This window comes from Oryza sativa, chromosome 7, assembly GCF_034140825.1.
Source record: "Oryza sativa Japonica Group chromosome 7, ASM3414082v1".
In the NCBI taxonomy this organism is placed as follows: Eukaryota; Viridiplantae; Streptophyta; class Magnoliopsida; order Poales; family Poaceae; genus Oryza; species Oryza sativa.
The window spans coordinates 24,161,649-24,175,617 of NC_089041.1; the positions used below are offsets into that span (position 1 = coordinate 24,161,649).

Sequence of the window (13,969 nt, forward strand, 5' to 3'; positions counted from 1 at the left end):
ATTTTAATCTCGATCGGCGTGTCAGAGCATGTCACTGGTTTTATGTCCTCCTACATGCTCCAAGTCCCAAACCGTGATCCAACAAAGTACAGCTTTATAAATTGTAAGCTGAACCGTTTTAAGCAAGGAATCGATGCCAAAGAAGCAGGATCAAACCCTACCAAAGAATGTGACTTTAAAAGAGTGGTACTTCTGTCACCACTAAACCATGTCGTCGAATGCACTCCATCAATCCATATGTAGCCATGATTGATGCCCACAGGATGGAATGTATGTAAAGGCAACGCCTAAAGATGATAATTATCGCCTGAAGATCGATCGATCGATCGATCTCGCTAATTAACGGGCCATCTGCCCGTTATTACATACCAAATGGTACTCAGATCACACTGATCTGACCAACACACTAGCTGTCAGTCTGTCACCCGTTACAAGTGAATTATTGAGCTCCAGGCTAGTCAGACCAACGGATTCTGGCTAGCACAAAGAACAAATCTTCAGCGATTCCGGCGGCAGCAGCAGCGAGAACCTGACGAAACGGTCGCCATCTCCCAACCGCAACCATCGCGCGGGCCGGGCATGCGCACTCGGCGTCTGCGTCGGCGACGCAGCTGAGCTAGCTGTGGACGACAGGCATGTGGAAATATGGAATAAACCAAACGACGTATTTACAAATGAAAAGTAATTTGTAAATAAAACTTTCATATACGTGCTAATAACAAACTAAAGGAGGAGTCCCTCCAGTTGTGGTGGACCGTCCTATCGAGCCTTGAGCTCCTACATTGCTTCCTCTCTGACGATGTTTCCTTCCACGAGTGGCACTGCTCTTGCCAACTCAACGTTCCGCAGGAGCATCGTTATGGATTCGACACGGTCGTGACCCTTGGTGCGCGTTCCATTTGGAAGGAACGGAACAATCGTGTGTTCAATAACTGTTCTCTGCCCTGGTCCGATGTGGTAATAGGCATGGCGCAAGAGGCCGCCCTTTGGTATCTTGCCCATCCCCTGTCGCCAACACTGCCTTCCTAGCGTATTAGGTCTTTTAGTCGTCCCATTGTAATCGCAAGAATAGGTTTAAGTTCTCGTTTTTCTCTTTTTCCTCCTTTTATTCCCAACCCCTCCTCCCCCACCCCTTCTTTTTTTTTCGTCATCTGTGTAAATTTTATTCCTCTGTGTAATCCTTTTACGTATTCCAAAAAGAGCAAACTAAAGCAGAATGCTAAAAAATAAATTTTGATGAAAAAAATTTCTAAAATCAGCTACAAATTTAAGGTTGAAAATTTAAAATTTGGTTGATAAACATAATGAAGCCGGACGCTTCAGTGTGCGCGCTGAGACAGCTAGAGGATAGAAACAACCAAGCAGCAAAGCTACCTTCCTACCGCACACTAGCTACCTTTGAGGCATAGGTCGCCTCTCGCCTTTCAGAATTTTCAGGGCCTCATGATTCTGCCATGGATGTAACAGCGAGACGTCGATCCCGATCGATCGACGGTGTAACTTCCGATCAAATCTCAGCAGCACGCATTCCGTTCTCGAGTAGTAGGATCCGCGAGCACGGCGACAACGGACGGACGGAAGCTTGCGTTCTTGATTTCCTTGGCGCCATTATCCTTGCTTGATTAGTGAGCGTACGTGCGAGATTAGTTGCATTGCACAATCGCGCATATGCAACGGGTGAAGCGACAAAAAAAAATCTGCGTGTCAAAAGCGGAATGAATTGATCCTGAAAAGTTTCAGGTTCACACGTGAATCATGAACGGCTTGGCCATTTTCGTATCCCACTGGATTGCATGCTGGCACTCGCGCGCTCGTCCATCACAACGTCAGATAGCACGCTGCATATGCTGTCCATTTTCTAGTACGCTGGCCGCTGGGCCGTCGTCGTACTGAAGAGCGAGCACGGTAGCTGATGCTTACTCGTAGACTTACCTCCGTCACATTATAAGTGCAGCCGTGGTTTTTCGCACCCAACTTTAACCGTCCGTCTTATTTGAAAAAATTTTGAAAAAAATTTAAAAACATAAGTTACGAGTAAAGTACTATTCATGTTTTATCATCTCATAACAATAAAAATACAAATTATAAAAAATTTTTAAATAAGACGAACGATTAAAGTTGGATGCGGAAACTTATGGTTGCGCTTATAATGAGACGGAGTGAGTACACGCCAAGGCCAGCAGAGAACGTACTGTCCGTCCGTTTCTCATGCCACAGTCGCGGTTCCAGTCAAAGTTTTTTCTCGTCACGGCGTCTGAAATCTTCTCTCTGTGTGTCCCCTATCTCCGGCACGGTTTATGTCACAATTTTCATGCCAGCTTGACAATGTTGGCGATGCGCCGATGCCACGTTTGTGCCAAGGCCCATTGTCCCCACCAGAGTTTTCCAAACCGCCGATAATCGCGCAGTTATAGGGTACTAAGGACTCGTACAACGGTTTTTATTAGTGGTCTTTCTATTTCTATACAAGTAAATTTAATAACATAGAAAAAAGAAAAAAGAGTATGGTTGTTGTAACACCCTAAAAATTCGACGACAAAATCTAAACTCTAAAAATACGGATCTTCAAAAACTTTTTAAATAAAGTTGCATCATGCCAATTTTGTTCGATTATTTTATTGAATTTTGATTTCGGAGTTTATAAATCGCGAATAATGGATAATTAGTTAGGAATAAACCCTGAAAAGTAAATTGACTAAGTAAATAATTAAAGTACAATTTAAAATAATATTTAGTGAGGATAGAAATGAGTAAAATATTATTACGACTATATTTGTATCAATTAAATTGAAAAGTGTCGGAATAAGAATTAACTCTAATTAAATTCAAGAAAATTATATAAAAATAAAATATGGGTAAAATTAATCAAGGATGGACCCATTGGATGGAATAACACAAATATTGAGTGAACTTCATTTGTACAAAAATTAAGGTTTATAGAATCAATTTTAAATAAATAAATAGGCTTAAATCGGGTAAATAGAAAACGGCACTATTCATCGGCCGCCAGGTGTTCGACGAGGTCCCCTAGCCTAACCCTGCCCCGCTGCCGCGCCGACGCCGCGCCCGCGCCCCACGCCTCGCGCCGCGCACCGCCGCTACCGCTGTCGCCGTCGCCGCTCGCCCGTCACATCGCCTTGCACCCCGTGTCGCCGCTGCCACGCTGTCACCGTCGCCGTCGCGACCCGCCTCGCGCCGCGCGCCACCGCTGCCGCCCTGTCACCACCCGTCCCGTCACGCGCGTGTCCCATCGCCCGCCGCTGCGCCGCGCACCGTCGCCGTCGCCACGTGCCATTGCCGTCGCCGCCTCGAGCCCTACACCGCCGTCGCCATCGCCGTCACGCCGCGCCGTCCCATCGCCGCGCGCGTCCCGTCGCCGCGCGCGTCCCATCGCCGCCTCGTGCCCCGCGCTGCCGCGCCGCCGTCGCCTCACCCTCCTTCACCGCCCCCTCTCTCTCCTCTCTCTCACACCCTATAAAACCCCCCAGCCCTTCTTTTCTCCCCCACACCCATTCCCCTCCATCACCTCCCTTTTTACCGCGCCGCCGCCGTAGTGCCGCCGCACCGCCGCCTTCGTGCTGCCGCGCCGCCGTTCCCGTGCCGCCGCGCCGCCGTTCCCGTGCCCCCGCACCGCCGTTCTCGTGCCGCCACTCCCGCGCCGCCGTGCGCCACCGTCGCTGCCGCCGTCGTCGCCGCTGCTGCCGCCGGTGAGCCGCCCTCCGTTCCCCTCGCGTCCACCGCCGCCACCGCTCGGGTGGGAGAGAGAGCCGAGAGAGAGAGGGAGAGGAAAAGAGAGGCTGGCAGAGAGAGAGAGGGAGAGGAAAAGAGAGGCCGGCAGAGAGAGAGAAAAAGAAAGAGAGGAAAAGAAAAAGAGACAAAAAAAGGAAATTAGAGGGAGATTAGGGAAGTTTAGAAAATTTAAAATAATTGGAATTTTATAGGTTAATTATAGTCATAGAATTGCAAAATTTAATATAAATTATGGATTATTCTTGGCAATTTCTATAAGAAATCAATTCGCGGTAATAATTTAGATGTAGTTAATAACTAAACAAATAGATGAATTCTTATGGATTATTATAGATTATTTTTTTGGGTAATCCCTATAAGTAATCAATTCACGGTAGAAATTCGGATTTAATTCCTAGGGATTTTAGCCGTGTATTATATTTAATCATCTAGTCATAGACTAAATTAAATCATATAATATTTCTAGGATTTCGTCCGATATTTAGCTCGCGATAGAAATCTCTAACCTATTATATGGATATAATGCTCGGGTAGATTAAATTAAAAACTTATGACAACAAAACATTTATACCCGCAAAATAGTTTGAATCGAAATTGGGTTTGCCTTAGTTCGCGAATAATAAAGTTAAAATAAAGGAATCGACTTTCGCATTCGACTTTCATTTGGATTTATTTGGATTTTGTTTGAATTCTAATCGAATTCAAATTGTTCTTTCGCACATAATTATAGAGACCGAGGGAGCCGCGGATCCGGGTGAAGGCCAAGACCCGCAAGACCTTGAGCAAGGCAAGTCATCACTATTCCTTGAACATGTTGATCCCAATTGCGAAGTTGTTTTGTTTACAAATAAAATTGCATGCAATTATGAATATCCTACTTGTAATTATGCCATGCCTTGATTATTGTTTACCCCTTATTCCTTCGTAACCATGTTTACGTATGAGTCTCTAGTCAATTATGACAATTGCTTAGAAATGCTATTCTAGAATCATGCATACTCATATTTATCAAATGCTATATGCTTGGGCAATTACCTTTGGGAAGGTAATTGAGATGCGGCATGTGGAGACATGAGCGCCACATTGCCATGATATTGATGACATGATTTGTGAAAGGAAAAAAAAGTTAAACAACTGTTTTCGACTGGGGCGGCTGGAGGATTTGGGTGGTGTCCGGAAAAGGCTAGTGCCGTCCCTGGTCAATTAAGGAACGAGCCATGAAGTTAAGCATGAAACGACCCCCCGTACAACCGCACTTCTCGTATGGGTATAGACCTAGCGGAGTGGATAGCTGAGCGGAGGCAGTATCCATGCGTAGTGGTCTTCTTTTAGCTGTGTGATGTGGCAGCAGTCTGCTGGCAGATGCCCGGTTCGGATGGCCAGGTGAATGGCGGATGCCTATTCCGGATGGTCAGAGGCTGGCTTGGCAATACTACATGAGGATACCCATAAGAGAACAATCATGATGGACTGGGTTCAACGACAAGAAGCAACGTAGGAGTGTGTGTTTTTCCCTTCCCGGGAGCGCCAGAACTCCTCTCACTGCTAGAAACGTATGACGCCTAGAGTGCATGAGGATGTAAAGTTCATGGAGCGGGTACTGCCAATGCGAGGTTATCGAAAAGCTTTGCCGTGACGCGTCTCATGTGTTGGGATGAGGCTCATGTGTTGGGCAGTCGCGGAGTGCGGGTAAAGTGTACATCCACTACAGTGTGAGTAAACCAAATCTATTCGAATAGCCGTGCTCGCGGTTAATGAGCACTGGGACATGTATTACACTTGGCTAGACTCTAAATTCTTTAACTTGAGTGGGATGGAATATTGCATGATAATTTTTATGCTGATGGAGCCACTTCCTGAGAGGCGGGAATGTGGACGTCCTCAGAAAATCATAACGACTCTATGGCGGGAAGCTATCCTTGGGATCACAATGGATGGTGGACAGAACCGTCATTGTTTAATATGAACAATGGTATTAAAACTTGATTAGTCTTTGCTAGGTCTTAGGCTTGTGAAAAGAATTATAAAACTTGCTTTGCGCAAATGAACCATAGCCATCCTTTGAAATCCTCTGTCATGTGCATCATTGCTGTGGTGGCTTGCTGAGTACGGTTGGTACTCACCCTTGCAAATATAAAATTTATCAGAAGCGGGAGATGAAGCTTCGGAGGATCCCTATGCCTACTACCAGGAGGGAGATGAAGACGAAGGCGCCCAATAGGTCTTAGTACGGTCGTTGCCTGTGGCAATGGCATGCCGCTGCTTAAATTCTGCTGCCTTACCTATTTCTGCTTTTGGATGTATTCCGGACCGCTTGGTCCGATGATTTAAGACTATGCCTGCAGGCTTATGATGTAATAATTCGTACTAGACATTCGTGTATGTGTATTTGGTATTTCAGCTATGAATTCGTGTGTACCAGACTACTTGATCCAGGGAAATGGTACTGTTTACACGATTGATTCCTGTTATAAAAACGGGGGTCCACAGTTGTTATGCATGATAACGGCTCAGAGTCGACTCTTAGTATTTATTTGAGCAAATTTTGTTGCATGGTAGTGAAAGAAAGGAAAGAAGAGTAAGAAAAAATATTTTTGATACATTAATGATTAGAGATCATATTGTCTCTATCTGCTGTAGAATGCTACTCTCTAGATAACGTAGAGCTTATATCTGACTCTATCTTTATACATGTCCTAAAAGAAACCGCAATAACCTCCTTAAATTTAACTAAATTTAAAAATTAATTTAAAATTTTGATAAATTTTATACGATTTGTCATGGTTACTATGGGTACCGCTTATCGTCGGGACACGATAATCCCGGTCCGGTGGTCTGAGAAACGCTGGTCCCGCAACTCGCGATTTGACGATTTGTCTTGCACAGATCACCGGCTACAATTCGCGAGCTCCATCAATCCCATACCTGTGCAAGCTACCTGCCACTGTACAGACTCCATACATGTTACTTCTACTACTAGTACTAGATGCTACACCGTGTAGCAGCGCACTGTTTCGCCGCTATGTAGAGTGAAACGGCCACTCCGCTTTCAGGCCGCACGTAACATCGCGCGGAACTCGCCACGTCAGCCGGAACCCACTGATGACACGCACGCACCAACAGTGTGTCACCGCAGACGACAAGACCGTCGCGCAGGGGACACTCCCACATCTCACGTCGTCTCAGCCCCCCAAAGCATCCGCTACCTTCACTGACATATGGGACCCACCTTTGGTGGGGTAGCTGGTGCCAGCGGAAGGGGGGAAGCACCGGCGCCAGCGTGGCCGCTTCTTCCCCACTGGGCCTCCGCGTTTGGTTGTTTCTGGAGCCCCTGGAATTCCTCTTCATTTATTATTGTTCCCCCCTGAAGCTGACGTCTGGGGCCCACCTGGGGATGTGGCCCACGTCTCATTGGGTAGGTGCTGATGGCCAGGCGTTTCGCGTGTTTTTGTGACCGCGCCCCGGTTCAACACGCCGAAGTGGCGGCTTGCGGTTAGTCGCTGGCTGGTGGGGCATGCGAGATACCCGGGCCCACGTGTCGGTGAGAGGAGGATTTCTGGAAGAGAGGAGCGCTTCGCTTCGCGTGGGGGGGGGGGGGGGGGGGCAAACGCTCGCATTTGCCACTCCTGGCGAGGCAAAGCCTCTCCAACTTTCTCCTAACGAAAACCACGCCACGAGAAGGAAGTGAGCCAACGACGCTGGAATTTTTTGAAAATTTCAGAGAAAATTTACCGGAGGAGTTCGAATTTCTTTCGGGTATGAGGAGGAGAGTTGCACTGAGCACGGCGATTGCGTTGTTAGTGGGTGCTCAATTATGTGTGGCGGCGGAGGTGGAGGTCGCCGGCGCCGGCGGTGGGGTTGTGCGGCGGCGGTCGCTCCACCAGCCGTTCTTCCCAATCGAGTGGTCGCCGCCGCCGCCGATGTCCGGGAGCGAGGCCGTCCCGCCGCCGCCGCCTGCGGCCGCGGCGTCGGCCACCACCGGCGGGGGGCGGTCGACGACCACCGTCATGAACACCGTCGCCATCGCGCTCTCGGCGGGCCTCGTGGCGCTCGCGGTGGCGTCCTACTCCTGCTGCCTCCTGCTGCGGCGACGACGACGCGAGGAGGAGGACGACGGCGACCGCGCCGCGAAGCGGGCGGTGGGGGCGGCGGCGGCGGTGGCGGCGAGAGTCCCTAGCGATGTCGGGAGCAGCTCCCGCCAGCACCGGTCGCCGCCGCCGAGCTCGACGGCGTCGGACGCGATATACCTCGACCCGCTCACGACGCTGGTGGAGGTGCGCCAGCACGAAAAGAGCCCGGACCTCCGCCCGCTCCCGCTGCTGAAGCAGCCGAGCCCTGACCTCCGGCCGTTGCCGCCGCTGAAGCGGCCGGAATCGCAACCCCCGCCTCCGCCACCGTCCACTCCGCCGTTGACCACCACGGGGTATTCCACCGACGAGGAGGACCAGGCCACGTACTACACCGCGCCGAAGACCGCCATGTCGTCGTTCAGCCGGAGCACGAGCCAGCACAGCACGCTGGAACAAACAGCCATGCCGCCCATGGCCGCGCCTGCACCGCCGCAAACCAATCCCCCACGACCTGTTCGTCCGCCACCGCCGCCGCCCCCGCCGAGGCAGAGGCTGCTCCGGCCGCTCCCGGCAGAATCGCCGCCGCCCGCCGCGCTGGCCAATCTGGAACTAACCGGTTCCCCCGTCAAACCCGCTGTTGAAGACAGGGGAGGCGAGAATTCCGGCGCCGCGCGGCCGCCCAAGCCGCCGCACCTGAAGCCGCTGCACTGGGACAAGCTCCGGGCAATCTCCGGCCGCACCACCGTGTGGGATCAGGTCAAGAACTCCGACACATTCCGGTGCGCCCCCCTCTCTTCACCCCCCCCCCCTCCATTCTTCCACATTACCCCCATCTCTCTGTTTCAACTGAGCTGTCTATCGATGGCGCGGCAGCGTCGACGAGGAGGCGATGGAGAGCTTGTTCCTGAACAGCGGCGGCGGCGGCGCGGGGAGCTCGGACCCGGCGGCGAGGAGGGGGGGATCCGGGAAGCAGGAGAGGCGGTTGCTTGACCCGAAGCGGCTGCAGAACGTCGCGATCATGCTCAAATCGCTCAACGTGGCCGCCGACGAAGTGATTGGTGCACTCGTGCGTGGTGAGATTGTGCTCTCAATTTCTTACTTCTCGCATGACGTATGTGGTGTTTGGTCCCCTACTACTGTGTCATTGTGGAATTTATCAATTACTACTACTGTTATGTGCTATGCTCTCTGCAATTCCGGTGGCCACATGTCATTGCACAGTAGTACAATCTAGTCACTGTTAAATTAAGCACACAAACATATAGTACCTGACAAGTGATTTGGTTTGTTTTTTTTTTTGGAAGATGAGTAAGCCTGTTTGGTTTCTGGGGCAAAAAAAATTCTCAGAATTACCTTACTGCTATCAGAGAAGGAAATGAAAGATGAGCTAAATGGGAGAAATTCCAGCTTTTTGACTGTACTTAATTTTCTACTAGATGCTAGGTTAGCATAATTTATCAATTCACTCTGTGCTACCGTTGAATTTCTGACTCTTCTATTCATCTGAAATCGACAATGAAAGTCGGGGCATCTGTATGCCACAAATCATAAATCACATGTCAGTATGCCACCAAGACCTCAATGTCCTTACAAAATCATATTTTTAGTAATCTTGTTGACTGAACGGCAGTTTTTGAGATATTTAACTCTGTACTCATCACTATAATCAGTAAATATTTCTAGAAGTGTCACACTGTTCTACACCAACGCACAAATTATACCTGAAGGTTCTCGAAATTTCAGGCATAAGCAATTGTCGTATTGCTCACCTAACAAATATGGGAGTACATGCCTAGCATACCAGGGAATCTCTCTCCCTCTCCAATCCCCCAACATGACACCTTTTCCTTTAATTTTGATGTGAACTGATAGAGAAGGCTCCTATACTTGTCCTGCATTTTGACCTCCATTGTCACATTCAATTATATTTTTGGTGGGGGGTTACTTTCATAATCAAATTTTCTGGATGTAATGCGTTCCAACAAGGATAATTTGTGCACCATAAGTCCGATGATTACATGGCAATGCTGTGTTTGTTCCAAATAAGCTTCTATTGGTTGATGTTAAGTTTCTAGAGCTGAGATCCTGGGACTGTGGGTGCAAGTGACTGGACTGGAGTATCACTATGCGATGAAACATGGACGTTTTCTTTTTGTTATGTAACTTTTAATTTGTTGGTACATATACTTTTGTGAATAGCCAGTGATACAGTCTGTTGCCAAAAATATATTTTTAAAGAAACAGTGATGTAGCATCATTGGTCATGTCATGTTAGGCCATGGTGAGATCAGTAGGCAGATTGTGACATGGATAGAATAGGCGAGATGCATCTTTCACAAAGACACTAGTGCTTTACCTTTTCGTGTCTGTTCTGTATTGTGATAATGTTATATTACATGTCTGTATTTTCAATGTGATAATAGCTGCATTTACTAGTGGCATGCACACAGATGAGCTGTCAGTTGCTTTAGAACTTCTGCACTATTAGTTTGTAGAACGTAGATTATGAGGACTTCCTTGCCAATTTTCATTATCCAAATTAAACTTACATCTTCATTTCAAGGTTTGTTTTCTCATTTTATTCATCACAAACCATCAACTTCTCTCTTATATTGGCCTACAGACGTGTCACTCGTTTATCGTTTGAGCTGGAAATAATTGGTGATATAATTTCTATTATTTTTTATTGTGAATATGTTAACACAATATTCTTGAGTTTATCATGTCCAATTTGTGAACCAGGATTCTATAGGTTTTGTGAGTTACTAATCCATTCTTAAAGTAATTGAATAACAAATTAACTTGGTTGATATTACATACATTGCTCATTGTTAAAAAAGGACAGTTGAAATTCTTGTACACCGAAACAAATCTGGTTGAATTATAGAAGTGGTTGTAGTAGGTCTAAACGTCTAGTTTCATCAATGCCTTACTGTCAAGGGACATCCCTTACCAAACTTAGGTGTTTTATTGCCTGATCTTGAATAGTACAATCATCTTTCAGGTTGTTATTTGACCATCTATATATGCTAAGAAATATGTTTTCTTTTTGTAGATAAAGGCATATTGCATTCCGTACTAAAAACTACATATGTCATCATGATAAGCATGTCACATTCCGTGCTATAAACTCCATCATATGTCATGAGTGATAAGTTGTCAGAGATCACGACTGTGTTGGGAGGCTAACTACCAGTGAACGCTATTGATTATTGTTGTTGGTGTACAAATAAAATTCAGTAGAAACCATAACTGAATTGTTGCTTCTTTACCCATGCACAGTGACTTATATCCCCAGATTTTCCTATTATTTCTATTGTTAGGCGTCTCGCCCGGCGAAAAAAATTTTTGCCCGGCGAAAATTGTTAGGCGTCTCTGTATGTGGTTGGTATACATCAACTAGAATTATGAATGCTGTGAACCTTTGTGGGATTATTTAATCATCACTGTTACGTGCATGCACGGTTTCCTTAGGGAATTCCTATTATAGAAAAGGTTAATGCTGTGTATGCTACAGTAGTGGGCCTATGATGCAGTTGTTTTCTTATGATGTCACATGGAAACATTCATTGGCTATGTTGGATACTTGGATCCAACAACTTCCATTCCAACTGGAGTATTTGTTTATTGTCCAGAGCCAACATATCTCATCAATAGTTCAATACATTTGGCGTGATATTTAAAACATAGTTGACAGTACTCAGTGAAAACTCTTGCATAACTGCATTACTTTTTGGAGTATGAATGATGCAACTTTTGCCTGATTTAGTTATAAATGTTTTAATCTGTGTTACCAGGAAATCCTGAAGATTTAGGATCTGAGTTCTATGAAACACTAGCTAAGATGGCACCAACAAAAGAAGAAGAATTGAAACTAAAAGGTTATAGTGGCGATTTGTCAAAAATTGATCCAGCAGAGCGCTTTCTGAAAGATGTACTTGGAGTTCCTTTTGCCTTCGAGAGAGTGGATGCGATGCTGTACAGAGCAAATTTTGACAATGAAGTGAATTATTTAAGGAAATCTTTTGGAACATTGGAGGTAAAATAGCTATGATGATCTTATCATTCCATGAAGCTTACAATACTTCCTCCATTTTACCTACCAATTATATCAAATTACCAACTGTTTAGATATTATTCTCTTCTCTTAAAAAATGTAAATTTAAGATAGGTGTTTTCATGCTTCACAAAAGATATGCCACACATTCTAAGTTTCTCACCCGTGATCTGTCCCCAAAAAAAAAAAAATCAAATAGATCACTTATCAAACTTCTGAATTCTCAATTATTTTGGAGTAAAATGTAATATTCCTTCAGAAATCTTTCAGGCAGCCTGTGAAGAGTTAAGAAGCAGCAAACTTTTTTTGAAGCTGCTAGATGCAGTTCTAAAAACCGGGAACCGCATGAATGATGGAACCAATCGAGGCGAGGCGAGGGCTTTCAAGCTTGATACTCTCCTAAAGCTTGCAGACATCAAGTCAACAGATGGTAGAACGACATTGCTTCACTTCGTGGTTAAAGAGATCATCCGATCAGAAGGCTTCGATTCTGATCAGAGCGCGGTTAATCCTGGCAGCGGCAGCAAGGAACAGTTCAAAAGGGACGGCTTGAAATTACTTGCAGGGCTCAGCAGTGAGCTCTCCAACGTGAAGAGAGCGGCCACACTGGAGATGGACACACTGAGCGGCAACATCCTGAGGCTCGAAGCCGATCTCGAGAAGGTGAAGCTTGTCCTACAGCTCAAGGAGACTTGCTCAGATCAAGGCGCGAGCGAGAACTTCTTCCAGGCAATGGTTGTCTTCCTCAGAAGAGCAGAGGCAGAGATCAAGAACATGAAAACCGCAGAGGAGAACGCGTTGCGCCTCGTGAAGGAGACGACGGAGTACTTCCATGGCGACGCCACCAAGGAGGAGCCTCACCCTCTGAGGATATTCGTGGTGGTGGATGAATTCCTCCTGATACTGGACCGTGTTTGCAGGGACGTCGGCAGGACGCCGGAGAGGGTGATGATGGGCTCCGGTAAGTCGTTCCGCGTCCCTGCAGGTACCTCATTGCCGCCTCATCGGAATGAGAACCGGCGAGTTCTTAGCTCCTCCGATGAGGACAGCTCGTCATCTTAGGAGCAAACATTTTTGGTGCATAGGTTAGCTGATAAGATTTGAGAGTAGTGATTCTTCCGGAGCTGAACATTGTGGTGTATAGACTGTAATCACCGTCAGAAATAAGGGAGTCGTCACTGTCTGTCACTGTTAAAAGTAGATGTTTACCAAAGCTAAAGAAAGGTAGCTGTACAAACTACAAAGGCATTCAGTATTATGGTAGTATGTTCTTACCATTCAGCTCAAATAGCATCTGTTTGAGAATTATCATATTAAGAGAAAATATATTTGTTGGAAGTGTAACTTCAGTTTTCTTTTCAATATAGTCATGTTACCGCTGAACAAATCTATGCAACCTTTGAACAAGTCATGAACAGATTTCGTGGTCGAAAGTGACAATTCAATTATCAGCTCGGTAGCGTCATTTTAGAGAAACTAGCTGTTGCGCGGCCACTACCCAAACAAAATCATATATTTTTTAGTATGATTTTACTTAAAATTTATTAAATAGCTATCTCATTGTCTTAAGACTTTAAAAGACCAAACCTTATCATCCTCGCGTTTCTAATTATATAGTTTTTAAAAGTCACACCATTTGCTACCCCTTATGTCATCTCATTCTTTATTTGCTTGCTCGATCTACCACTATTTCTATTCATTCTTCTTGGAACCTTTAAAAATTGGATTTTATAGTTTTTAGAGTTTATTGTCATGTTGGGTTTCGTTTTTATAATTTCTATATGTCCCATCAAATGTTGCCATTATATTCCTCTACGGCCCGTCCACTGTTTCTTCTCTTTGTTGTTATTGAGATTTTAAAAATCGAACATAATTATCGTTTGGGTTCATTTTTACTTTCTAGAAGTCCCGCCAAATCATCAGCGGCTTTGCCATTGTACTCCTCTACGGCTTGCCCGCTGCCTCCCCTCTTTATTGTCATTGAGATTTTAAAATTGAACATGATTATCATTGGGTTTTTTTTTACTTTTTTGGAAGTTCCAAACCTTTAAAAATTGGACTTGTAGTTTTTTTTATAATTTTTAGAAGTTCC

The 13,969-nt window shown here is 46.0% G+C and overlaps 1 protein-coding gene across 1 annotated transcript; it reads left to right on the forward strand.

Moving 5' to 3' along the window:
* The first annotated feature begins 7,337 nt into the window (after positions 1 to 7,337).
* Positions 7,338 to 13,261, forward strand: LOC4343760 (formin-like protein 13). Its single transcript, NM_001422249.1, has 4 exons — positions 7,338 to 8,599; positions 8,694 to 8,893; positions 11,618 to 11,859; positions 12,148 to 13,261. Exons 1-4 carry the CDS (start codon positions 7,509 to 7,511, stop codon positions 12,937 to 12,939), a joined length of 2,325 nt encoding a protein of 774 aa, NP_001409178.1. The 5' UTR covers positions 7,338 to 7,508; the 3' UTR covers positions 12,940 to 13,261.
* The last annotated feature ends 708 nt before the right edge of the window (positions 13,262 to 13,969 follow it).

Bases quoted from the DNA above. Each gene is read 5' to 3' on its own strand.
- LOC4343760 (NM_001422249.1), top strand. From the start codon at position 7,509: ATGAGGAGGAGAGTTGCACTGAGCACGGCGATTGCGTTGTTAGTGGGT. The intron at 8,600-8,693 runs GTGCGCCCCCCT...ATGGCGCGGCAG, and splicing joins AAGAACTCCGACACATTCCG to CGTCGACGAGGAGGCGATGG. The intron at 8,894-11,617 runs GTGAGATTGTGC...CTGTGTTACCAG, and splicing joins GATTGGTGCACTCGTGCGTG to GAAATCCTGAAGATTTAGGA.